This window comes from Melanotaenia boesemani, chromosome 14 (genome assembly GCF_017639745.1).
Source record: "Melanotaenia boesemani isolate fMelBoe1 chromosome 14, fMelBoe1.pri, whole genome shotgun sequence".
Classification (NCBI taxonomy): Eukaryota; Metazoa; Chordata; class Actinopteri; order Atheriniformes; family Melanotaeniidae; genus Melanotaenia; species Melanotaenia boesemani.
In genome coordinates this window covers 17,245,410-17,270,768 of record NC_055695.1, presented here as the reverse complement: position 1 = coordinate 17,270,768, position 25,359 = coordinate 17,245,410, and the positions used below count along the sequence as shown (strand labels likewise).

The window sequence follows — 25,359 nt, the reverse complement described above, 5'->3', positions numbered from 1 at the left end:
GTTTTCTAAGATTAAGCTCCTTTAGAGCCCTCATGACCTCTGTTATGGTAAAGGTTGTATGTTGGTTCTCATGTAAATAAACTTGAAAAGCTACTAGTCAGAATTAGTGTAGTCACAGGAGGCTTGCTCATCATTAAGATGATGTTTGAGAGGGTTGTGTGTCTTTATTTAGAATATCTTTGTCTTCCAGTTTTTATTATGTACCTCTGATTAGAGAGTTGCATTCTGTGCTTCTGACAGCAGGTGGCGTCATGTCGGATGCAAACTGTGGAAGAAGAAGCAGTAGTGTGACGTCAAATATATGCGCAGGGACAGCTACACGTGTTGTTTTCAGCAGTGTACTGGTTGTGGCATATCCGTGACAGAGACCAGTGAAAAACCGCTGTAAAGAAGATGGGGAAAAAACTAAAAGTTGGAAAGACCAGAAAGGATAAATTTTACCACCTTGCCAAAGAAACAGGTAGATACTAGTAACAAAAAGCCACAAGTTGAAGCCCTGGGAGGTTTATTAGCATTAGCAGCCTGGCTACATCAGTAATACTGGAAAGCTGTATTCGTTGAAGAAATTTAGTTACATGTGTTTTTAACTTTCGTTTTTCTTAGGTTATCGCTCTCGCTCCTCATTTAAACTGATTCAGCTTAACCGTAAATTCCAGTTTCTACAGAAAGCCAGAGCTGTGGTCGATCTATGCGCAGCTCCTGGTGGATGGTATGTAGCCTGTAAACATTTCTCCCTGATTGTTCTGTCACCATATTTCCAGCTGTTATGAAGTAAACATAATCCTGAATGGCCATTAATACATTGTAATTTATGTGTATAGTATGAAATATGTAACTTGTTGGAGTTGTCAGTGGAATTTAGTGTATGTCTCTCTCTCTCATTTTTCATTTTTATTTATTTTGTTTATTGTGGTCACTGATTTTTATGGACACAAAAAAGCGAAAGCAGAAACGGATCATCCACATCATTACTGTCAAATATGGACTTCTCAATCAAATCTAAAATTGTCTCTCCAGGTTGCAGGTGGCTTCCAAATTTATGCCAGTTTCAAGTCTTATCATTGGTAAGAGCTCTGTCATCAGCAGGAATATGTGACAATAGATTTTTCTCATTCTGCTGAGGATTATAAAGCAGTTGTAATGATACTAATCTATCATGCCCTTGTGTTCAGGTGTTGACTTGGTTCCCATTAGGCCAATCCCCAATGTGGTGACGCTACAAGAAGATATCACCACTGAGAAGTGCAGACAGGTGGAGAAGCTGCTACTTGATTTTTTTATTCATGAGCATCAAATATGATAACACCAGACCTGCAGAGCTGTACTTTTTACCACAGTGAAAATAAACGTTTATGAGTGATCTGGTTGCGTTTAATGACATACTGTCTGTTCCTTGTACAGGCTCTTCGAAAGGAGCTTCAAACTTGGAAAGTGGATGTTGTATTAAATGACGGAGCCCCAAATGTGGGAGCCAATTGGCAGCATGATGCCTTTTCCCAGGGTAAGACAAAAGAAAACTTTATTTAATATGAATATGTTATGGTTAACCAGCTATTGTTTCTCTGCTACTCTCATCTGTAACCTATTTAACTTTTCCTTACCATTAAACTTAATGTTCACATTGTCTTCACCCTCAGCTCACCTGACCCTCATGGCTCTGAAGTTGGCCTGTGAGTTTCTGACCAAAGGTGGTACTTTTGTCACCAAGGTCTTCCGCTCTAAAGACTACCAGCCACTACTCTGGATCTTCCAGCAATTCTTTAAGAAGGTGCAGGCCACCAAACCTCAGGCATCAAGAAATGAATCAGCTGAGATCTTTGTCGTCTGTCAGGGTGGGTGGCAGCTACAGAACTGTATTTATATTTACATGTTCTTTTTCTTAACCAGTTCTTCAGATCAGTTAAACTAAGTTTTGTTGTTACCAGGTTTTGTTGCACCGGACAAAATCGACACCAAGTTCTTTGATCCCAAACATGCGTTTAAAGAGGTTGATGTGCAGGCCAAAACTGTGAAGGAGCTCATTCCTGACAAGAAGCCAAAGGCAAGTACACTGTAATGATGTAGTAACACAGTGCTTATCGCATATGAATTCAAGTAAATTGTTAGGCCTGTTTAATCTCATGAGGTGTTTTCATGTTATTCATTGTAGTGGTTCTCATTCCCACTTAACTCTATTACATCCACCACTGACCAACAGCTGTTCTTGTGTTTTAGGCAGAGGGATATGAAGATGGTGATATGACGCTTTACCACAGTTTCACGGTGACAGATTTTCTGAAAGCAGACAACCCTGTGGACTTTCTAGGAAAAGCCAGTGCGGTGAGATTTCTTTACTTAAATTCTAAAAGAAAATGGAGCATTTAAGCAATTTGTCTGTTAATAGACTATGTATAACAGCTAACGCCCAGGACGTTTCTATATTAGAATACACAGATCTGCTTATGAAATATACACTGACTAATGCTACTGAGAGAGGAAAAAATAAAAGCCAAGCTGAGGAGAATCCTCTCTGTAACTCTGCTCTCACTGTGTCTTGTTCTTTAAGATCTCCTTTGACAATCCAGACCTGGAGTCTCACTCAATCACTAGTAATGAAATAAAGGAGTGCTGCCGGGACATCAAAGTCCTGGGCCGCAAAGAACTTCGGTAAACCCCCTTTTTTTATTTCTCACATTTGTTTGTGTGCATTTGTGTGTGTATATATATATATATATATATATATATATATATATATATATATATATATATATATATATATATATATATATATATATATATATAATATGTAAAAGTTAATTGATAGGATTCAATACAAATACTGTTGGGTAAAAAAACTGGTGAGCTCTAGGTGGTGGCTTTATTTTATTTAAAAATTTCAGCCTGTTTATTTTGTTCTATATCAGTACAGATTCTAAGTGCAGCATGTTCTAATCTGCTGTTTGGTCCAAAAGCTTCTGTTGCATTTTATCTAAATGATGAAAGCAGAACTCTGTAAGTTCAGTCACTCAGTGTGAGTAATTCAGAGGTGGTGATCTTAAAAAAACAACAAAAAAAACATTTTTATGAATAATAACAACAGTAAACAGTTATAATAGCATACAATGTAAACAATAATTAAATAATGACTTTTTATGAATGTTATTATCAGCTAAAATGTTGTGATCTTATACTACAAAATATAGCCTCAAAAGGATTTTCAGTGCTTCATTTAAAAAATAAAAAGTTGTAGCTGTTGGTGTTAAACATGCATGTTTCCACTTGTTTTTCTTTTCCGTCCTTACATCTGCAGGCTGTTGCTAAACTGGAGGACCAAGCTGAGACGATACCTGGCAAAGAAACTAAAAGCGGAGGCCAAACAGCTCGATCAGGAGATCAGGTATACTTTTATTTACTATAAGCTACTGAAATATCTTGTCAGTGTTACTGGAATGTGTTACAGAGGATTGTTTTGTTCGTAGTTTAAGTTCTGACGAAGAAGGGAGCAATTCAGAGGATGAATCAGACAAGAAGAAGGAGGCAGAGGAGGATGATAAAGAAGAGGAGGAAGAAATTGAGAATAAACTGGCAGAGCTGAAAGCTGAAGAGGTGGCAGAACTTCGACGGTATTACAAACACTTTCTCACTTTATACCTTTCTGCAATTTTCTTTTACTATATGTTGATTGTGGCTAGAGTGTGCGTATTTATTTTGAACTGTCATGCTCCACTAGCAAGAAGAGGAAGCTGTTGAAGGAGAGGAGGAAGCAGAGAGAGAGAGTGGAGCTGAAGATGGACTTGCCAGGCGTCTCCATTGCCAGCACCACCGACACATCCTTGTTTTCCCTTTCCACCATCAAGAAGCAAAAGGTGAAGGTCACATGTTGTTTCCCAATGCACCAGACTGAGCATGAAAATACTACCGTGACTACAGGAGCTCAAAAATGTTGATTTCTTCTGATCTGAGTTAGTCATATTTACGCAGAGAAGCAGCTGTACACAGTTCTTGTTTGAAGCTTCTTTGGTATCTGCCTTTGTCCACCAGGCGCTGGCTGATATCTCTAAGGGAGACATGAATGCAGCAGACAATTTGGTAGATGGAGAAGATGACCTTCACCTCTCTGATGAGGAGGATGATGATGAAGCGGATAAAATGTCCTTGGCATCTGATCTAGATGAAGAGGATTTTGAAGAAGTGGAGCGGAGACAGAAAGAACTGGAAAAAAAAGCACCAAAGAAGAAGTAAGTGGCCATTCACATCAAAGGTAACGTCCCTTTAATAAAGAACACAAGATTCTGGATTGCTGTGAAAGTGGCAGGTTAGGTGTGGGTAGGCGTTTGTTTGGGGCTGCATAATACTCACAGATCACATTATCTTGTTTAAGTTTAAATTAGGGGTGGGCTTTAATGCAGTAATTACTGTTAATTAATTTTAAAAATTTTGCATTTAAAAAAAAAGTATGTATTCAAAACAACATGGGATGTTTGTCAGTGCACACCGCAGTTTCCGGCACACCGGTTAAATTGATGGACACCTCAGAGCTCGGCTAAATCAGTTTTGCTAATTTAAGTACTTTGGTGCTATATTTAGTGAGTTTTCAGACTCATCTGAAACTATAGTGACTTTTTCCAGGGATATTGTAGAATTTTGGAAACTGATGCGCGTCTGCCACTCCTCTATCCAAAAGTGCTCAAAGCTGCAGTCAGACGTTCTGCTCCAGCATGACCAGACCAAAAATGAAATGTGCAAAGCCGCTGCTGGCTGATCCCATCCTGGCTTACAGTCAGATATTAATGCCTATTAATGAAGATCGTGGACGAAAAGATTTAAAAAGTTAAAAGTACTTTAACATGTTGTAGAGTTATCAATAAAGAACAGCTGGAGCTGCTAGTTAAAGTACTTAAAATGATACTTTCACTATAGGTCCCTTCATTTCGGCCAAAGATATTTTCTCTTTCTTTTTAAACTGTTTTGAATTTAAATGCAGTTAAATGCATTTTTCCAGATATTACTAGAGCTTGAGTTTACAATATTAATGTCTGTGTCTATTAATTGATTAGTCATCCACTAAGACCCATTTAAATAAAAAGTCTATTTTTTTTTAGGCAAATATTGTTATGCGATTAAAATGTAATTTACCAAGATTAATTAATTAAAAAGCCGTAATTAATTTGATTTTTTTTTTTTTACTTTTCTGTTAATCGAGTCCCACCCCTAGTTTAAATGTAAAAGAATATTATATTAGGTTATCACTCTACCATGTCATTCTGGAGAGCAATAAAATGTCTCTTGTAATTTTAATATAAAAATGTGTGAATTTCATTCACAACAACACAGACAGTAAATATACTTGTAGAAAACATTCCTTGTTGAAAGCTGCTGATAGCTTTTAATTGTCTTTGGTTGATAAAATAAGGTAATTGTTTTCATCTGATCCACATGTTCATTAAAGGCAGGAAAATCTCATCTGAAACAGTGAGAGCGTAACACATCAGCGATGGTGTTCAACCATGAGAAAGTGTTAGCATGAGGCCCATGGCCACCACAGGATTTGCAAAATGGATTTATGAATTAATGAGCTCTAAATATTTCATTCTAAACAGACCAGCACTTAATCCTAGTAATGGATTGTATAAGTTTGCATTTTCCTCCCATGACATTGACTTACAGTTTTAAACAGGTCAAGTATGAAGAATAAAATTCACTTTATTCTGATTAATGATGGTTTATCATAGGGCTGGGCGATAGTTTGATAACAATATATATTTATACAATATATATCGATCAAAATCGTTCGATTTAAAAAGTTCAATAGAGAAACAGTTTTCCTTGATTTTTTATTATAGCCCAAAGGACTGCAACGATTAGTCGACAATAAAAATAGTCGACAACAATTTAGCCGTCGACTATTGTCGGCAAAAAAAAAAACAACAAAACTACAGAGTGAGACATCGTCTTCTAATCCTATCTCTGCTGAGAGTTGCACAATGCACATGCGCAAAGAGGGGAAAAAATACAAAGTCGCCTTTTTTTTTAATCTCTGCTGAGAGTTGCACATGCACAATAAAGTCCGCCAGGGGAAAATTATGGCGGCGGACCAGGGAGGAAAACGGTGACGGAGAACGTTAAAAGTCTGGGATAACGTCACGTTAAACTTACAAAATAACTTAAATATGTGTGAGATTTGTAAAGCGGACCTTGTGTACCACAGAAGTACGTCTGCAATGCTCGAACATTTAAAGAGGAGGCAAGTCGGACTTACTTAACAACCTTATGCATAATTTCAAAGCTGAAAGTGAAATAAGATCCATATATAATAATCATGAGATATATAATCCGATTGGTCGACTAGTCGTTTTGATAGCCGGTGATTAATCGACCATCAGAATAGTCATTAGTTGCAGCCCTTATAGCCTATCATGTAGCTTAATACTACAGTCATTACTTCCTCCCAACCAATCACAAACGCAGACCCAGGCACGCTATGTCACCAAGTCCCCGCCCCTCTCAAACCACAACAAAAAGCATGTGCACTGCAAAAGCAAGGAGCAAGGAGAGGCGGAGGATTGTTTTGAAAAGAGGTTGGGTTGAGGGAAGAAATACCCCATAGTGATTCTAGGCTGAAGGGAGAGTTTTGCCTAAAGTTTGTTTTGTTCTTGTTGAGTGGTGTTTGTGTACATGGTAGCCTAGCCCTGCCAGTTTTTGAACTGTAGTGTGCTATTCCCACCAGAAGAAGCTATTTATTTGTTTGTTTCATTTATTTTCATCAAAGGTTATTTAAATATGTATTTATGATATTTACTGACATCAGTCAGGTCTCTTAAGCTGATTTTTTTTCTTTTGTAAAAACTTTCAGATATGGTTAAAAAGGTGGTTGAATGAAGGGTTGAATATGAATTCAGTGTTTCTGTGTTCATTAAAAGTAGGTCAATAATCAATAGCATCAAATTACCAGGGCTGCACTTAAAATATATTTTTTAAATATTTTGATAATTATCAATAATAAAAATATCAATCAATGTGATTTTTTTTTATCGTTATGCTTTTTTTCTATATCGGCCAGCCTTATTTTATCAAGTACAATAATAATTTTTATACTTATATGTTAATATATAAGTATAATATATTAATATATAATTACAAAATGATATAACTTTAAGCAAATAGTACTTTAAGCATTACTTTATTTTCCAGTATATCTCATTTATTGATTATTTAATACCGATCTTACATCTTTATTTTACAGAGAAGATATTTTTCCAGATGGAAGTATTCATGGTTTCCAACAAGAATAGATTAAAAGCTGCAACATGAAGAAGTTATGAGCTCTTCATGGTCAGCTTAACATTTAGATAAATGGTCAGCTAAAGTTTACAAACGTATATGCAGTCTTTGCAGAGTAAGGACAGAGGTCGTATAAACGTCTACAAATTGACATTGTTTGAATACAAGTCATAAGTATGCCTAGGTGAAGTGGAGATTGACTTTAGGCTTGTTCCAGCTGGCCAGCATTTTTTTACCTACTCTTTATTTAGGGCATAGTGAATTTATTCAGGAGCTGATAACAGAATGATTTGGTAGTCATCTTTTTGTTTCCCTGCACAAAATGCATCTATTCTGCATTTCAGATTTTTAAATAATGTACTTTTCACAGTAGAGTCAGTCTTTTTTTTTTTCTTCCTTTTTTTCATTTGTGTTCTCCAGAGTAAAGTTTGCAGAGGAGGAGGAGGATGATAAAGAGGAAAAGAGTGGCTTGTTGGTGGAACTGGAGGGAAAGGATGAGAAGAAAGAGCGAGAAACCAACCTGTGGTTCAGCAAGGTTTGTCCATGCCACTTAATACTACATGTCCAAACTCGCATGTTATTCTAATGTTCCTCCACATCATGACTGGTCCACTGTGTGGCTTTAAACAGTTTGTCTTCTGCCTACTCATTAACATAGTGGTTGATCTCAGCCTTTTGCAATAGCTGAATCTAGTGTGTTTATCTGCCCCCGAACCCAACCCTTCTATAGGGCATCTTCTCTGAGATCGACCTGGAAGGAGATGCAGAAAGTGAGCTCAGACAGACCGAGTGGCTCCAGAGTAAACACTCAGGTAACCATGCTTCTCATGCATGTATTAACACTCCTGTGGTTTTATTCCTCAGATTAATTTCTGCAACTTTTGATGAATACATTTTTTGTATGTCTTCTAGCAAAAGGCAAAAAAAATCAAGCTGAGGCAGGGCATCTCGATCGAAAAGAGGAAGAAGAGAAGGAGGAGGAAGTTGCTCTGCCAGATGAGGAAAAGGCAGGACCATCACACACGGCTGCAGAGGAAAGCGACAGCGACTCAGATGACAGCAGTGATGATGAAAAGTAAAACCTCATCCAACATGTCTTGTGTTTTTTCTTTTTCTTTTAAAATGTATGTAATCAATGGAAGGGAAATTGATTTTAGATTCTTTAGCATTAGAAAAATGAAAACAACAACATATAAACCAGTGTTGCTTTTTCCAGAGAAATATCCAGAATGAAGCGGGCCAGAGGGGCTGGTGAGAAATCTGGTGAGGCCGATGATGATGAATTCCAGGTTGTTCCTGTTGAAAGTACCAGTAAGTATGCGTATTTATTTTACAGGTATTTAATTATTGGCTTTATCTTCAGCAATCAGTTGTTCACTGTCTGGTGTTCAGATGACTGTTTTTTCCCCATATCTTTGCTTGCAGCCCTCAAGTCACAGCACATTTTTATTTAAATAAATCAGATTAAGAGATTGGTTTGCCAACACAAACTTGAACTCTTCTATAGGTAAGAGGACTTCTGGTTCTCCTGGTAAACTGTCGTTGGTTTTGTATCTTGTCTTCTTTAGGTAAGAAAGCTAGGATCCTGAATGCAGAAGGCCTGGCAATGGGCTGTCAGATCGCTACATCTAAGAAGAGAGAAAGGGACCTGGTGGACAGTTCCTTCCACAGGTGTGTTTGTTGTCTCACTTGAGTCATACTGTGTTGATGAATTGTGATATCCTTTTATCTATCACATTTAGGGATACACCGATAGCGGTACCAGTATCGCCCTGATACCAGTATCGCCCTGATACCATGTGCGTGTACTCATACTCTGTATTCATACAAGTGCTCCGATACTACAGAAATGCCAGTGGGAAAATACTAATGCTGTCAAACTTAACTCGTTAATGCGAAGAGATCAATCTGTGAAATTGACCCACATTTTTTTAATGCATTAACAAATAAACCTCAAAAAAACATTAAAGCAGGTGAAAAGTCCAAGACTGACACCCATGTTAGCAAACTTGACAGTTTTTATTTATTTTTTGCAAAGGCAACGTTATAGCTCTAGCTGATCAGAGATCAGCCCTGCTCTCCGAGCTCAAGACATCCTTCCAAGGACTTAACGGCAAATTGCAAGGAGTCACTAGAAGAAATGGCTGATGCTGCTCACCAGCCACTGGAGGAGGCCGAAACTTTAAGCACTCAGCGTCACACTGATACAGGAAGCTAAAGGCTAAGCTAACGGACCTGGAGGGGAGAGGCAACACTGCAACATTGGGCTGATTGGGCTCCCTGAGGAAACTGAAGGTCTAGAACCTACGCAGCTCTTTTAGAAACTTCTGCAAGAGTCCGTGAGAAAATCTTCTCTTTCTCACCCGAACTGGACCAGACTCCTGGTCCGGGAGGCTCAGAGGAGAGGAATGCCACTTAACTGGGGTCATTCATTCAGAGTTTATGAAGAAAGCTCTTCGGAGGTGCTCAACCAGAGGAAGAAATATAAGGAACTGATGTCTTGCCTTTACAAGATGGATTTTAAGCCTTTCTTGTTCCCCCTAGGCTTCACATCACCCAGCAGGATGGCTTCATTGTCAGTGACTGAGGCAGAGCAGTTCATCCAAGCCCTCCTGACCGTTTACTTGATTAGTTTTGGGATTAAAAAAATAATCAGACCTGATGATGATGATCAGTGTTTGCTATGCACAGTTATAGCTACCTTAAATTGAAGTGGTAATCACAATCATTATTAGTATTCTCCTTTTTTTATTTTATTTAATTTAGTTTGTCCTCTACTTAATTTTTATTTACTTTAATTATATTATAATGTATTATAATTATTTATTACTCATGTCATATTAAAAATCTTAATTTGGCATTGAGAACCTTAAGAGCCTTTTTGGAGGCAAAAGAACCTTATTTTCAGGCATTTAGATACTTTTGTCACAGCAGTGGACAGAATCCACCCAAAAATACTTCACCCTCCTTATTTATGAAGATTCAGACAGTTTTCCAGCCTTACATTTAGAAGATGGCTACAGGATGATTCGTATATCACACAGTCAACCAATCAGTCATTGCCCCTGGTCCACACACCTTACCAGTGAACGGGATTTATGATTATTCATATCAGTACTCTGTATTGTCAAGTACTCAAATGTAAGTACTTTTATTTGTTTATAAAAATGTGGCATCGGTGCATCCCTAATCACATTCCAACAAACTATTTGGGAATACAGAAATTTATATCATAAACAAATTAAATGCAATTAAAGCTCACAAATGGCAAAACAATAACTTTGTCTAAGGGCCGCTGTGGGCTAAACTCTGGGTTTTCTTTGCCAGACGCGAGTTCCGAAATATTCTCAACCACTTCTGTGTCAGCAGCGATACGTTTATTCCTTCCATTCATTGTTCCAAAACACATCCAGACACTGAGTAAACGTTATTCTGACTGAAACAGGCTTATGCTATATATTGCTTGATAACACGGTCAACAGAAATGTGACCACCACCGAGCTCACCCCACTTCCTCATCCATTCATCTAAAACACCTGTGAGTTGGTACCTTTCAAACTTCGTGACACACACACACGCCCACAGCACCACACCCACCACCCAGATTCCGATGCTGCATGTCACCTGTGCCACCTCATAAATATGCAAATACTAACATGGCACCTACACACAGCATGACCTACACTGTTGATCTGGGTGAATAACTTGTGCACCTGTACTGAAAACTTAAAACTTTGTTCTTGTAGGTTTGCCAGCTCTGATGAGCCATGGGATGTTCCCGAGTGGTTCCTGGATGATGAACGTAAACACAGAAAGAAGCCATTGCCAGTCACCAAGGAGATGGTGGAGGAGTACAAACAAAAATGGAAAGAGATCAATGCTCGGCCTATCAAACGTGTTGCTGAGGCTAAGGCCAGGAAGAAGAGGAAGGTAATGGGAGATGTGTAATTACATTTTCTGACGTGGCTATAAAAATAGTGGACCAAATGCTAAAACCTTATTTTTGGTGGGACTTTTTGTAGATGTTAAAAAAGATGGAGCAAGCCAAGAAGAAAGCTGAGGCTGTTGTTAACACCGTGGACATCTCAGAGCGGGAGAAGATGTCACAGCTGAAGAGGTACGTGGTCGCTTCTGTAGTCTAAAGTTTTGCAGCACTTTGCATTATGATCTGAATTTGACCAAAAATGTCATTATATATGTTTGTTTTTTCCCTTAACTGTGTTAGCATCTACAAGAAAGCGGGCTTGGGGAAGGAAAAGAGAGAAATAACGTATGTAGTAGCCAAGAAAGGAGCAGGCAAGAAAGTGAGACGGCCTCCTGGTGTCAAAGGAGTCTTCAAAGTGGTTGACAGCCGCATGAAGAAAGACATGCGGGGAACGCAGAGGAAAGACCAACAGGGTAAAGGGTCCAAAGGAGGTAAAGGAAAAGGAAGACAGCCAAAGGGTGGAAAAGGAGGAGTTAAAGGTGGTAAAGGGCGTAAAGGAAAATGAATATTTTCATCCAGAACACTCACATGTCCTGCCTTTCTGTCTTAACATAAATATCTCTGGCATCATGTTGCCTGTGATCGTTTATGTGACATAGTGAGCTAAGATGCTCCCGTCTTGGACAAAATTAACTTTGGTCACTGACATTGATGCTGTATTTTTACTAAGTTTGACTGAAGTTTAAACTCTGGACGTGGTTGCCTTCATCTTCTCACACTGAAAGGTCTCCATGCAAGACCTGAACAGATTCAAGTTCAAGTATGCGAAAAAAAAATGTGTTCAGAAAATGTTGTAAATATTTGAAATAAATCTTTTGTTCATATCAGTTGCTGAAGCCTTTTTAATCACATTGTTCACTTAGAGCAATGGTTACATGGTTGGAAATAAAAGTTTAATGAGATCTGTTCTGAAGAAGAATCTACGTTTTAGTTCTTTTTTAAGTAAGCATCTAAACTGTATTTTACCATTATCAAAACACATGGGGAACACTATAATTACCAGTGATCAGGATGTTTCATCTGCTAATATGAACAGTCTTTGGAAGAGGAAAACTTAATGTGTATTTTGTGTGCTAATAAGTTGACAGTATGAATTTAATACACTATTGCCCGCCCTTCAAACATACCACAGTTGGAATGGTATTGGTTGATTTCCAAGCCCCCTTTGCAGTAATGGGCAATGGAAAAAATTAATTTACCGGATTTATCTTGAAAGATAAGTCAGCACAGGGTAACGGTATGTGATGGCGAGTTCCCCAGCCATCGGGATGTTTCCCTTGCCATAAAGAAATTGCAGGAAACTGCAGGACAAATTTAACACATGTTAACACAGGGGCACGAAAGAGGTTCACAAGGTACGTTCACCCCCCCCCCCCCCCCAAAAAAAAACCCTCCGAAAAATATTTTTGTCCTTCACGTTTGCCGTAGTAGCACTGCGTTATGAGCGTAGTGTGCGTCATTCGCTCCCTTCGCCATTACTACAGTGTAGCTGGAGAGAAAACGAAAGGTAGTGTAGAAGCGTTTCTTTTAAACGAAAATGTGTGATATTTTGCATATGACTGTGTATCAGATAGCACACACGTCCAACAGTTAGTCGGCATCGGATTTTGTAGGTGTAGCTGTTGTCGCCAAACGTAGCTAGCTAAAGTTGGGACTTGCGTTTGCTGGAATCCTTGTTTGGGAAATCCAACTCCAGCTAGCTGACGCTACACGCTTGTTATCTGGGGAAATTACTAGGGCTGGACGATTAATCGAATTTTAATCACAATTACGATCTGGGTTTTCAACGATCATAAAAATGAAATGGTCCGATTATTTTTGTCCTTCACAGTTTACTCCCGTGCTGTTTGTTCTCAGTTGCCAATCGAGCGCAGCCGGCATTGCAGCGCTCTGGTGCAGACTCCTCCCACAGCCCCGACTGCTTTAGTTTTATTCAGCGCGAGTTGCAAACACCTCGCCAGTAATGGGCTGGACACACGGGAGGCGACGTCGCTCCTTCGCCATCATTTTCTATCGAACTTGCGCGATGAGGCGGAAATCGCTGCCCTCCTCCAGCCAGGCGACAGTCGTGGATGTGAAATGTTGCGCTCGTGCACGCAGACGTGCACACGGGGGCTTGCGATGCGACACAAGAAAATAGAAAAATGTTCCATTTTTGTGAGTCGCGACTAAATAATCCACCAGCTCCCAGAGTCACAGAGAGACAAACGTTATAAACAAACAGACATTTTTTGTCATTTAACACAGCAAACAATCCGGGATTTAAGAAACTCATCAACACTTTGGACAAATGGCATCACTGCCATCTCAACACCATTTTAGTGGAGTGTCTCTCCTGCCCTGTATGATGAGTGTGGTGAGGGTGTTGTGAAATAGAGATGGGATTTATGGCTCTTTGAAGGGAGCCGGATCTTGAGGAGCCGTTCCTTTTAAAGAGCCATTCAAAAGACTGGCTCGTTCTCACAGAATCTTACAAAATTTCACAATATATAAGAATGACAAACAATGAAAATATGTACCTATATGAAATCTACTATACAAGTGTAAAAAATTATAGGAAAATATAGATAAAAAAGGATAAACCTGAGCAGTCAGTGCAAATTCTAGTAAATGTTTTGGATAGAACTCACAGTATTTGTTTCCAAACAATTCTCTCTGCCCATAGATGCTTCACATGAATGGAGCGTGTTGGACATCAGGCTTCTATGATGTCACATGTTATTTATTTTATTTTCATTTGACTCAACTGTGCTACTTCTTATTTACTTATTTATTTATTTATTCATTCAGTCAGTCTTAGCTGGAAGGGGGGCGGGGATTGGGCTTGGCGTGTGTGTGTGTATACGTGCGTGAGTGTGACTGTGTGAAAGATTTCATTGAGTGTTTTTATTCTTATGTTTTTAATCATGTAAAGTACTTTGTGTTGCCTATGGCATGAAAGCGCTTAATAAATAAAGTTTGATTTGATTTGATGAAGGCAGTGTCAAAAATTTGTATATATATGAAGAATGGCTCGCAAATGAACGGCTCACAGCTGTGAATCGATTCTCATCGTTCATTTAAAAGAGCCGTTCAAAAGAATCGATTCTTTCTTGAACGTCACATCTCTATTGTGAAAGACGTGGCGACAGTCCAATGTTTCGCCACCACTATGGAACTGTGGTCAAGCCGTATAGAAATGTCTCGCAACCTTTTCTTGACGCGGATTTCAACGTGAAAACGAAATGTTTTCAGACTATTTTTTTCCCAGGTCACACCGGGCAGAACATAGCTGCTGGTCTCAGAGAAACAATAGCTACGGGGACCTAGTAGAAAGAAACTAGTCTGTATTACCACAGTAAACACTTCAAATGTCACAATGCCCCCCCCCCCCCTCTCTTTCTCTAATCGTGTTAAATAATTGAGATCTCAATTTCAATCAAAATAACCGTGATTATCATTTTTCTCATAATCGAGCAGCCCTAGAAATGACCTTTCTCTCTCGACCAGGATGTTCCTCGTTGTGGTGTGTAGCCTACTACTGTCTACCGTGGGAAAAGAGGTGGAAGATGACTGGCTTGACCCTTATGACATGCTCAACTACGATGCAAGCACCAAAACGATGAGAAAGCCTGCTGAGGTTAGTTAGATACTGAATGTTAACCTGTTGCATTTGATAACGTTGCAGGCGTCCTGAATTCTTTGTATCTGCCTTAACATTAAGTTTGTGTGTGTGTGTTTGCTTGGTAGCCAACAAGTTACAGCAATGTGGTCACTAAAAGAAGAGAGTACGTTCAGGAGCCGAGCCAGGAGGAGCTGACGTCTTGTAAACAGAATGTAGTTGATCTACAGAGACAGGTTAGTACTAACAAGTGCTACCACAGTTAATAGATGTTGTGTTGGGAGTCAGTGAAAAGTACAAAACAGCACTATTTTAGTCATTTTGTGCCTGTTTTAATCAGATTAATAATTTCATATGCCTTTTTATTGCCCAGTTTTTTTTAAATTAACATGTGTTTTCATCATTTCAGTTTTATTCTTTAATGCTTTTTTACTTTTAAGAATCAAACTATCAGTCTGATTAAGAGCATTGTCTTTCTTTTTGCTTTCATGCCTTTATGCTTTGCTTTCATTCAGATTGACGAGCTAAAGAAGGAGATGACGCTCATGTCACAACAACCTACGTGCAATCCAGTATTCAAACGGTTTCTTAGCCGACTCCTGAAGGAAATCCAAAGAGTTGGTGCAGTAAGTTAGGATGTCACACATTTTCAGTTGAAAAATGAGATGTTAAAATCTTTCTTCTGATTATCATGTGGTCTGAGTTTTTTCTAGCGTTTTTATTTTTTTAAGCCAGCTAAATTATTTGTTTAGTGAAAAATAAATATAAGGCACTGCCATTTTTACACACCTTTCTAATTTTTTTCTTAGCCCATTGATTCAACAGAAATCTTCTATGATGCCAAAATCAAGCTGTCTAGACAAGCCATGATGGAGATACAGTCCCTTCTTGAAGGTGAAGACCGATGGAGAACAGGGGCTCTGGACAACGCTGTCAGTCACATACTGGTAGACCTTAAACCTCATGACTACGAGGTCTGGAAGTGGCATTTTGAAGACTCCTTTGGTGTAGAGCTTGACACAGTATTGAAGGTAATTTATTTCATTTGAGGTCTTTCAGAAATTTAAGTATTGTGTTTGTTTTTTTTTTTTTATTCTTTATTTTCACGCAGAGGTATACCGATTATAAAAAGAGAAGAGAAAGAAAAAAACCCTGGAAAGGTATACTTTCCATTTGTTGTCCACCTCTTTTTTCTTTTTTAATAACATTAAAAAAATTATTATTATGTAAACATAACAAACAAAACTTTGTACAAACTTGGGAGAGTCAAACTTGTGCACGTGGAGTTATGAGGGAAGAGAGAAGGAAAAGGGGGAAAAAAAATTAAATAAATTTAGGAACAAATAAATAAATATCCAGAGTGTTGAAGTTGAAAGGGATGAGTTGTCTTACAAATATATGTTTAATTGTCTAACACCTTTTGTACGTTTAATTTATAACCAGAATAATTACAAAATTTTTGTAAAAGATTCATTAGTTCAGGAAGTGTGTTTGTCGGGTCACTCAGATAGACCAGAACGTCGTCTGCATACAAGGCAACCTTATGAGCTACTCTGTTTATGAAGATACCTTTGATACTTTCTGTCTGTCTCAGCCACTGTGCGAGGGGTTGTATATAAAGAGAGAAGAGATGTGGGGAAAGGGGGCATCCCTGTCTCGTTCCGCGTTGAAGCATAATGGTGTCAGAGATGTCCATTAATTTTTATTCTCACAGACGGTTTACTATAAAGTGTACGGATAACTTGAGTAAAATTTTGATGTACGCCAACTCGTTCGAGAACTTTATATAAAAAAGCCCAACTGACTGAATCAAAGGCTTTTTCAGCGTCAAGACTTACTAAAAGGGCTTCTAGATTGTTTTGTTGGATATGATGTAGGATATGCAGTGACCTTCTAATATTATCATGGGTTTGTCTTTGTATAACAAAGCCAGTTTGATCTGTATGTATGAGCTGTGGGAGTACCTTCTCCAGTCTTTTAGCAAGAATAGCCGTAAACATCTTATAATCTACATTCAGCACCGAAATAGGCCTATATGACCCACATTCCAAACTATCTTTTTCCTCTTTGGGGACAACTGAGATTACTGCTTCACTCCACGAGGGAGGCATTTTTGAATTTTTAAGCACCGTATTGGAGGCTTTGAGAAGGCTTGGTAATAACTCAGACCAAAATGCTTTGTACCAGTCTTGGGGAAAGCCATCTGGCCCAGGTGACTTGTTTGCTTTTAGCCCAGAGATAGCGCTGTTTAGCTCTTTCAGTTATGGCATTGGTAAGAATATTGTTCTGTTCTTCAGATAATGTTGGTAAGTTAAGAGATTTGAGGAATGCCTTAATGTGTTGATCGCTCTCTAAGGGTGGTTGTGAATATAGATGTTTGTAGTATTTTTCAAACGCCTTTTGTAATTCTTCTTGTTTATATTGGATACTATTAGGATCTGGATCTTTTATTTTGTATATGGTTTTGTCTGCCCTTTTCTTCTTGCAGCTTTTGAGCAAGAATTTTTGCAGATTGAGGGCCAGATTCATAATATTTTTGCTTTACAAAAACCATCTTTTTTCGATTTCCTGTGTGTATAGTAGATTTATTTCATTACGGATTTTCTTAATTTCAATCAACAAACTAGGACATTGTGTTTGTTTGTGTTGTGTTTCGAGATCCTTCAGTTTCTTAAGTTTTTCTTGTTTTAGTTGTTTTATTTTATTATAATGTGCACACCAAGATATTATTTTTCCCCAAGTTACTGCTTTTAAAGTATCCCACACTATAGCTGAATCAACCTCCCCTTTGTCATTTTCCTCTAAAAACAATTTTATTTCCTTTCTCATCTGAGCCACAAACTGCAGGTTGTTTAAAATACTTGTGTTCAGTCTCCACAATGAATTTCGAGGATTATCTCCAATATGTACTGTACAAAAAACCGGGGCATGATCAGACAGATTAACAGTAACAATATCATAGCTATAAATTCTGTGACGGTCTCTCTTGAAAACAAAAAACATAATCTGTTCTCAAGTATGGTCATGAGGATATGAATAGAAGGTATAGTTACGGCTTGAAGGGTAAAAGTCTCTCCAAAGGTCTAATATGCCCAACTCCGCTATTAGATTGTTCACTTTTCTATGCAGTTTGGTTGTAGGCACATTTTTAGACGTATCTAATTTAGGGTCAAGACGAAGATTCCAATCCCCACCACAAATAACGATCCCTGTTGCTCCTACCATTAGGTCAAACATCTTTCTGTAAAAATCGTAACCACTACCTGGTGGGATATAGACGTTACATATAGATACTACCACACTGTCTATCTTTCCTGTGACTATTATGTACCTCCCTTCCTTATCTGATATCTCTATGTATTCAAAAGTATTTTCTGTGATATTAATATTATAACACCTCTTCTTCGTCCAGATTTATAAGATGAACAATACACTCTAGAATATCCCATTCTTTTTAGCTTGTCATGTTCTGACATCGACAGGTGTGTCTCCTGTAGGAGAACAATCTGTGCGTTTTCATGCTTCACTTTTGATAATATTTTAGTCCTTTTAGCTGGATTTGAGATCCCTTCCACATTGAATGAAACTATTTTAATGTCCTGTGTGTTCATACTTCTTTAAACATATATGACACATTACACATATTAAACCTCTCACTGTGACCCCAGTTGTATCAAACTTGTGCACTAACATAGTCTCTCCCTTAAAACAAGTATTAAACGCAAACATGAAAAACAAAACCATTTCAACCAGGGTATAGCCAAATAAAAACAAAATAGGGCAGGCGTTTCCAAGGTAGAGGCTCGTATCGGAAAAGCCTGCATGGCCTCATATGGTCCAGGTCCCAGTAGGGGGGAGTCCCACCTCTATGCGGGGTTGGGGCCCTAAAAAATGTCCACACACTAGCAGGATTCAGTGCAAAACAAAGTTGTACTGAGGGCATTTCGTAATATAGGCAGTCCCGACTCTTTAATTAGAGTACATAGGAAACTACAAATAGATTATTTAACTTTTATTAAGCGGCCATAAGGGAATGAGGCGAGTCGTCTTTAACTGATAAAAAACAAACAAACAAACCAACAAACACCCAACTTAACTGACTTTGTGTGGCGGTCACAGTCAATCATCCCTCAATAGTAGGTTGTCTTCTGTATCCTTGAAGCTTTTCCTTGAATCGTGTGCGTTGGCTGTCCTGTGTAGAATCACCTGCCACTGCGGTGCTCCGCCCCTCGCTCCGGGTGCGCCGCCCGCCCACCGTGCGCCAGGTGGACAATAGCTGAATCTCCTCATAGCTTGGCGTCGTGTTAACTTCTTGATTAGCGTGGATGCCGCTTGCAGCACCATCTCTGCATCCCCCAGCCTTTCTTCTGCCTCATCCTGTCTGTCGTTAACCCTTTTCACTTCATGTTTAATATCTGATAGCTGCTCATTGTTATCTCTTCGAAAATCGCGGAGTTCATTCAAAATACTTCGCAGACTGGGTCCTGGTGCATCTCCGCTCCAGGGAGCCGGTGTTCTGTCAGTTTAGCATACGCATCAGAGTAGCATACATTACGTTAATGCGCATGCGGGTTAAGGTTAGGGTTAGGGTTAAGGTTAGGGTTAGGGTTAGATGCAGTTAGTTTGCACTATGCGTATGCTGATCTGACAATGTATGCTAAACTGACAGAACACCGGCTCCGGGGTGCTGCCTCGTCCACCATGACTTGACTCGGCGTCGTCTTTAGTCAGATTAGTAGTTTTCCTACTTCTAGTCAAAACCCCCTTTTCCATCGTAACAAATCTTCACCTGTGTTAACAAAACGCATGACTGTAGGGAGCTATTTATATATATATATATATATATTAAAAAAAAAAAAAAAACCGTCGGGAGCTCACGAATCACGCTGCCATCCTCCCGCTAGCGAAACCGGAAGGCAAGGCAAATTTATTTGAATAGCACATTTCATGTACAAGGCAATTCAAAGTGCTTTACATAAAACATTTCAGCAGGGTGCAGAAAGCAATAATAAAGAAAAAAAAAAGATTAAAAGAAATGCAATTAATGAAATAAAACAGATAAAATGCAAGAAATAAAATTTCAGTGTGGGGAAAGACAATAAAATAATAAATTACATTAAAATGATTAAAAGCAAGATAAGTTAAAAAGTTTCCGTGCAGATTTCATGCATAGGCGCATGAGAAAAGAAATGTTTTTAACCTGGATTTAAAAATGTCTACATTTGGTGAAAATTTAATCTCCACTGGCAGTTTGTTCCACTTGTTTGCAGCATAACAGCTAAATGCGGCTTCTCCATGTTTAGTCTAGGTATTGTGTTTAACATCAAATGAATTCTTTGCATTCTGTTTTACATATAGGCTATCTTCAGTAAAATGCATGTCAATCAGCCTTGAAAAGCTTTTAAGTGTATTAAAGGTCAAATCTAAAAGGGAAACAAAAACATGCCTGTAATCGAGCTGTTTTCTGTGTAACTGCTGTTTACTCAAACCAATTGTGTCTCAGGCTGAAATTACTCAGTTTTCAAAATGCTTTTGTTTAGTTTGTATGTTAAGGGTTTTTTTTTGTCTTGTGCAGCTAGTTATAATCCTCTCTCTGTTCCAGATTGGCGTATTTGTTTTGATTATATCGACCACCATTTCCACCCAGCTGTGGTCGGTAGTGTCCTGGTTTGTGCAGTTTAGAAGGTTGTTTGCTGTCTGCTTTTTTGTCAGTATTATCTGGAACTGGTTTTATCTGTACAAGGTGAGAAATTACTCTTTGAGTTACTTTACTTTTGTTTTTGCTGTGTTTATTGTGTCTATAAATTTATATATATATTTTAATGTTTTGTTCAGATTGCTTTTGCTGAACACCAAAATAATATAGCGAAGATGGACAGTGTCAATGAAAAATGCACTGGAGTGAAGAAAATTGACTGGAGTGATAGTTTGAAAGGTAAGCCAGCATCAGTAGCACACATTTTGTTGTCCTATTTGTGAAAACCGTATTACATTTAGATATCATAACCCACATTAAAAAAATCTCTTTAGCAAGGCATAGCTGCTTTAATAGACTCTTATGCTAAGCATGTATATATTTCTCACTGTGCTAAAACTTTGTATCTGGTTTATTTCTGCTGAATATCTTTAATCCTTTATATGCAGAGTGGTTCAGAAGTACCTGGACTCTTCAAGATGACCCTTGTAAGAAATATTATGAAGTCCTCATGGTTAATCCCATCCTGCTGGTACCTCCAACTAAGGTAGGTCACCATACTAGTGTTTTCGAGCACCTGTTCAGGCTATAAACAGATTTAGTCACAACTATAGCAATAACTGCCTAAAGTTGTCCATTTATCCGCTGTGAGCTGTTTAGAGATGGAAAAGTCACAGTGGGCAAAGAATATTCATTGCTGTTGAGAAGTGCCAATGCCTATTTGCCTATTGTGTTAATGTTAATGATGTGATCAGTGGGGGAACTTATGATATGAGCGTCGAAGCCAATGGAAAGCTGCAAAGAACTGAACAAAAACAAGAAGAAAAGCTTCTAGTGGAGGGAAATGCAGTTAAAGATTTTTTTTAACATTCATCAGTGCATAAATGTTCCCATGGTAACAGTGTCTCCCTGAATATGTTTCTCTTGCTTTCTGCTTTTGCTGCAGTTTTGACCATATGTGTGTTCATGCGTATTTAAGTATTTTTAAACATCCTCTCTGTTTAGGCGATCTCAGTTACCATCACTACGTTCCTCACAGAGCCTTTGAAACACTTTGGACAAGGAATCAGTGAATTTCTGCGAGCACTTCTGAAGGATCTACCAGTAACCCTGCAGATTCCAGTCCTCCTCACTATTGTACTGGCCATTTTGGTAAAGGCAAACTATCATGTCACCCTTGCAAACTGATAAAACTAGGCAATGTTTCTCTATTCTAGTTTATGTTTTTTTTTTTTTGCTCTTGAACAGGTGGTCATGTATGGGAGTGTACAGGCAGCCTTTCAGCATGGCATCATGGCTCCTCTACGACGCCCGCGAAGGGATCCACCTCCTCCAGAGCTGCAGCAGCCACAACCTTACCCTTTGATGGTTGAAAACCGCGGTAACTTGGCAGTGGCTGGAGGGGATGCTCCTGCTCCTGCAGCTGCACCTACACCTGCACCTGCACCTGCACAACAGCATGTTCCAAGATATCGAGCCAATGATGCAAGATTATACAGGAATAATGTTCATCAGAGACGGCCCACCAGGGTCAGGGAAGAACCGCAACTGGTTGTTGAGACACTAAGAACAGCAGAACTATACAGTGGGGATGAGACGGATGCTGAACGGCATGAGGAAAGTCCTGAGATAGCTGAGAATCTCCCTGAACAGTCAGAGTCTGAAAACCAGCAGGAGACTCAAGAGGAGGCAGATGGAGCGAGCTCTCACAGCAATGCTACCCACTCTGCCCAATCAAAACCCAAACACACTGAATCAGATTCATCACAGTCAAAAAATAAGCCTTTGAAAGGGAAGGAACAACTCTCTCCAGATCAGATCAGATCAGATCAGATCAGAAATACTTTATTAATCCCTTTGCAGGGAAATTCATGTTTTCGGTACAACCCGTCCAAGACTAGACAAAAACATAAACACATAACACATACAGGAACAGGCAGACCGACGGAGCAGCCGTTTCCACAGCGCTCCTTGTCCAGACGTGCCGTTGGCCCCGGTGGCGGTCGTCATGTCGGAGGCAGACGTACCGTTGGCCCCGGTGGCGGTCGTCATGTCGGAGGCAGACGTACCGTTGGCCCCGGTGGCGGTCGTCATGTCGGAGGCAGACGTACCGTTGGCCCCGGTGGCGGTCGTCATGTCGGAGGCAGACGTGTCGTTGGCCCCGGTGGCGGTCGTCATGACGGAGGCAGACGTACCGTTGGCCCCGGTGGCGGTCGTCATGTCGGAGGCAGACGTACCGTTGGCCCCGGTGGCGGTCGTCATGTCGGAGGCAGACGTGCCGTTGGCCCCGGTGGCGGTCGTCATGTCGGAGGCAGACGTGCCGTTGGCCCCGGTGGCGGTCGTCATGACGGAGGCAGACGTGCCGTTGGCCCCGGTGGCGGTCGTCATGTCGGAGGCAGACGTGCCGTTGGCCCCGGTGGCGGTCGTCATGTCGGAGGCAGACGTGCCGTTGGCCCCGGTGGCGGTCGTCATGTCGGAGGCAGACGTACCGTTGGCCCCGGTGGCGGTCGTCATGTCGGAGGCAGACGTGTCGTTGGCCCCGGTGGCGGTCGTCATGTCGGAGGCAGACGTGTCGTTGGCCCCGGTGGCGGTCGTCATGACGGAGGCAGACGTACCGTTGGCCCCGGTGGCGGTCGTCATGTCGGAGGCAGACGTACCGTTGGCCCCGGTGGCGGTCGTCATGTCGGAGGCAGACGTGCCGTTGGCCCCGGTGGCGGTCGTCATGTCGGAGGCAGACGTGCCGTTGGCCCCGGTGGCGGTCGTCATGACGGAGGCAGACGTACCGTTGGCCCCGGTGGCGGTCGTCATGAACCCATGATGAACCCAAGGAAGGTGGTGCAGCAGAAAGATCTGAGCCAGCCAGCAGAAAGATCTGAGCCAGCAGGACGGCAGACATCACAAACAGTTGTTCCAGTGAGTTCCTCTCATTAAAATGCTCACAACTAGCTCAGATTGGGTACATATGAGCTTCTTGAGTGTGTCTAACCTCCTGCATGACTATCTAATGTCTTAATGCTGCAGCATTGTGTTCGCACAAATGGAATGGTGAATATTCACCAGCGATGTAAACTGGTAAATAAGTATTCACTGACTACACACATATATATATATATATGCAAATATTGAATTTTATTTTGCTTTGTCTGGTAATTTTTTTTTCTTCATGTTTTGATGATAGCTGAGGAGCTTGACCTGAGTTTGTGAATGTGCTGAGTCAGCAATGCATGCCATTTTTGTTGCAACCATACATCATGCTGTGCTGTCTAAAGTGTTGCACAAAAATTTTAATTTATGTGTTTAAGGAGCATAATCTTTTGCAAGTGACAGTATGAGACTTGGATAATTTATTATATGTTAATAAAGCTATTTCGGGTAACCTGTTTCTGATGTAAACCCATCTCTGCAGGATCCAGAAGACTCAGCAGAAGAGAGTACATCCTCTGTCTCACTGAGACACGTAGAGACTGTTGGACTGCCTGTTCAGGAAACATGTCCAGCAGAAGTGGAGTAGACTGCTTTAGTCTAACCAGCAAGATGCCACTGGAGTTTGATGACCTGATTGACTTCCAAAAATGTTTAATGAGAATCTGCAACATTGTGGGAGCGGCACCCAGCATCAAGCTTACCTCGCTGTCATGCAGTCAGCTGATTGTGGTTGGGCTGGAAAGACTGCAGTCAGTGTCTCAAAATTAATTTGCTGCCAGACTAAAAGCCAGTATCAGAGAAACGGGAAGCTGTGTTTAATTAGTATTTGTCTGTATTTAAAATGTGTACCTGTGGGGAGGAATCATGGTCTTACAGAAGAGTTTCACTGTAGTGACAATGCAAGACAATGACAAAAATGAGGTTTTATATTCTGCATATGACTTGTTTCAGTTTTTGATTTAAATATAAAATTAGCATTTTATCATCATCAAGCATAGAATTTATTTAAGCTGTTCTGATATTATTGGGGTTTATTGTTTACAGTGTTTTTTTTAAATATGGATACTCAGATCAGCTTGGCTGAAGAGGAAAAAGATGTTAATTGCATTAAGCATGAAGACTGCTGATAGCTTGGCTGAATGCAGTATAAATTCAGAAGCTAACCTGTACAAAAATACAATTCTTTCCCTACAGATTAAAAATCCTATTTTTTTAAAGTAAAGAAAATTACTAATCAAGAGAAAGCTGTGTTGATACAAGGTTTTGCACAAATAAATGTTGTTTTGTAATATATATATATATTTGTATTATTTTAAAGCTTTTTGTTTGTTTTTCTTTTGTTTTTTTGCCAGTCTCTCATTGTGGATTCACAATGCTGATGCTCATGGGTGCTAATAAAATTTTGTTTTAAGTCGGGAATAAGCCAAGAAATTTCAGACCAATTTGCATTCAGGCATATGTCTGGGACTGCTAAGCTATACCCATTAAAGTTAGCACACTTAACAAATGAACAACAAGCTAGTGAGCGTAGTTGTAGTTTTAACTGCTATTTTATCATCTCAGAAATCTCTGTAATGTTACCCTGTCCTCTGTTTCCATCCTGCTAGAACAGAGACCATGAATGACCTGTTTGGTTTTGTTTTAGGGGAAATAAATCATAATAAAACATTCAGCACTCAGGTACATTTTTGACATGCATTACAGCTTGAGAGGAGGAGGTAACATGGGGAAGAAAGACTTGTCAACTGTTGAAACTTGATTAAAAAATGTATACCACATTTTTCACGTCTTTTTTTTAAACCACAAAAACTAGAAACAAAACAGATGTTCATAATTCATTCATTGCTATTATTCTGAAATAAAGAAGTTAAACATTTGGTGACGACTGCAGTA

At 39.6% G+C, this 25,359-nt stretch overlaps 2 protein-coding genes across 4 annotated transcripts; both read left to right on the top strand.

The window, feature by feature from the left end:
* Nucleotides 1-295: 295 nt before the first annotated feature.
* On the top strand, nucleotides 296-12,069 carry ftsj3 (FtsJ RNA 2'-O-methyltransferase 3). The gene is made up of 21 exons (XM_042007036.1): nucleotides 296-460; nucleotides 604-709; nucleotides 1,018-1,064; nucleotides 1,173-1,252; nucleotides 1,402-1,501; nucleotides 1,638-1,832; nucleotides 1,926-2,041; nucleotides 2,215-2,319; nucleotides 2,546-2,646; nucleotides 3,290-3,376; nucleotides 3,459-3,602; nucleotides 3,710-3,845; nucleotides 4,021-4,217; nucleotides 7,681-7,795; nucleotides 7,991-8,072; nucleotides 8,173-8,335; nucleotides 8,477-8,571; nucleotides 8,829-8,931; nucleotides 11,007-11,190; nucleotides 11,283-11,377; nucleotides 11,486-12,069. The coding sequence occupies exons 1-21, from the start codon at nucleotides 394-396 to the stop codon at nucleotides 11,748-11,750; spliced, it is 2,583 nt and encodes an 860-aa protein (XP_041862970.1). The 5' UTR covers nucleotides 296-393; the 3' UTR covers nucleotides 11,751-12,069.
* A 625-nt stretch (nucleotides 12,070-12,694) lies between these two features.
* Nucleotides 12,695-25,244, top strand: clcc1 (chloride channel CLIC-like 1). Of its 3 annotated transcripts, XM_042007037.1 has the most exons (13): nucleotides 12,695-12,752; nucleotides 14,735-14,864; nucleotides 14,975-15,082; nucleotides 15,362-15,472; nucleotides 15,656-15,877; nucleotides 20,449-20,589; nucleotides 20,682-20,781; nucleotides 20,991-21,088; nucleotides 21,547-21,693; nucleotides 21,790-22,234; nucleotides 23,408-23,454; nucleotides 23,563-23,613; nucleotides 23,948-25,244. In XM_042007037.1, the coding sequence occupies exons 2-13, from the start codon at nucleotides 14,736-14,738 to the stop codon at nucleotides 24,050-24,052; spliced, it is 1,704 nt and encodes a 567-aa protein (XP_041862971.1). In that variant the 5' UTR covers nucleotides 12,695-12,752; nucleotide 14,735; the 3' UTR covers nucleotides 24,053-25,244. The 3 variants fall into 3 exon arrangements, with proteins under 3 accessions (XP_041862971.1, XP_041862972.1, XP_041862973.1); XM_042007038.1 differs by lacking the exons at nucleotides 12,695-12,752; nucleotides 23,563-23,613 and adding an exon at nucleotides 14,467-14,471 and having other exon boundaries at nucleotides 21,790-22,353; nucleotides 23,358-23,454; nucleotides 23,948-24,049; XM_042007039.1 differs by lacking the exons at nucleotides 12,695-12,752; nucleotides 23,948-25,244 and adding an exon at nucleotides 14,467-14,471 and having other exon boundaries at nucleotides 21,790-22,353; nucleotides 23,358-23,454; nucleotides 23,563-23,580.
* Nucleotides 25,245-25,359: the final 115 nt, after the last annotated feature.

Bases quoted from the DNA above. Each gene is read 5' to 3' on its own strand.
- ftsj3 (XM_042007036.1), top strand. From the start codon at position 394: ATGGGGAAAAAACTAAAAGTTGGAAAGACCAGAAAGGATAAATTTTAC. The intron at 1,065-1,172 runs GTAAGAGCTCTG...CCTTGTGTTCAG, and splicing joins AGTTTCAAGTCTTATCATTG to GTGTTGACTTGGTTCCCATT. The intron at 2,042-2,214 runs GCAAGTACACTG...CTTGTGTTTTAG, and splicing joins TTCCTGACAAGAAGCCAAAG to GCAGAGGGATATGAAGATGG.
- clcc1 (XM_042007037.1), top strand. From the start codon at position 14,736: ATGTTCCTCGTTGTGGTGTGTAGCCTACTACTGTCTACCGTGGGAAAA. The intron at 21,089-21,546 runs GTAGGTCACCAT...CTCTCTGTTTAG, and splicing joins TGCTGGTACCTCCAACTAAG to GCGATCTCAGTTACCATCAC. The intron at 22,235-23,407 runs ATGGAGCGAGCT...GCCAGCCAGCAG, and splicing joins GGAGACTCAAGAGGAGGCAG to AAAGATCTGAGCCAGCAGGA.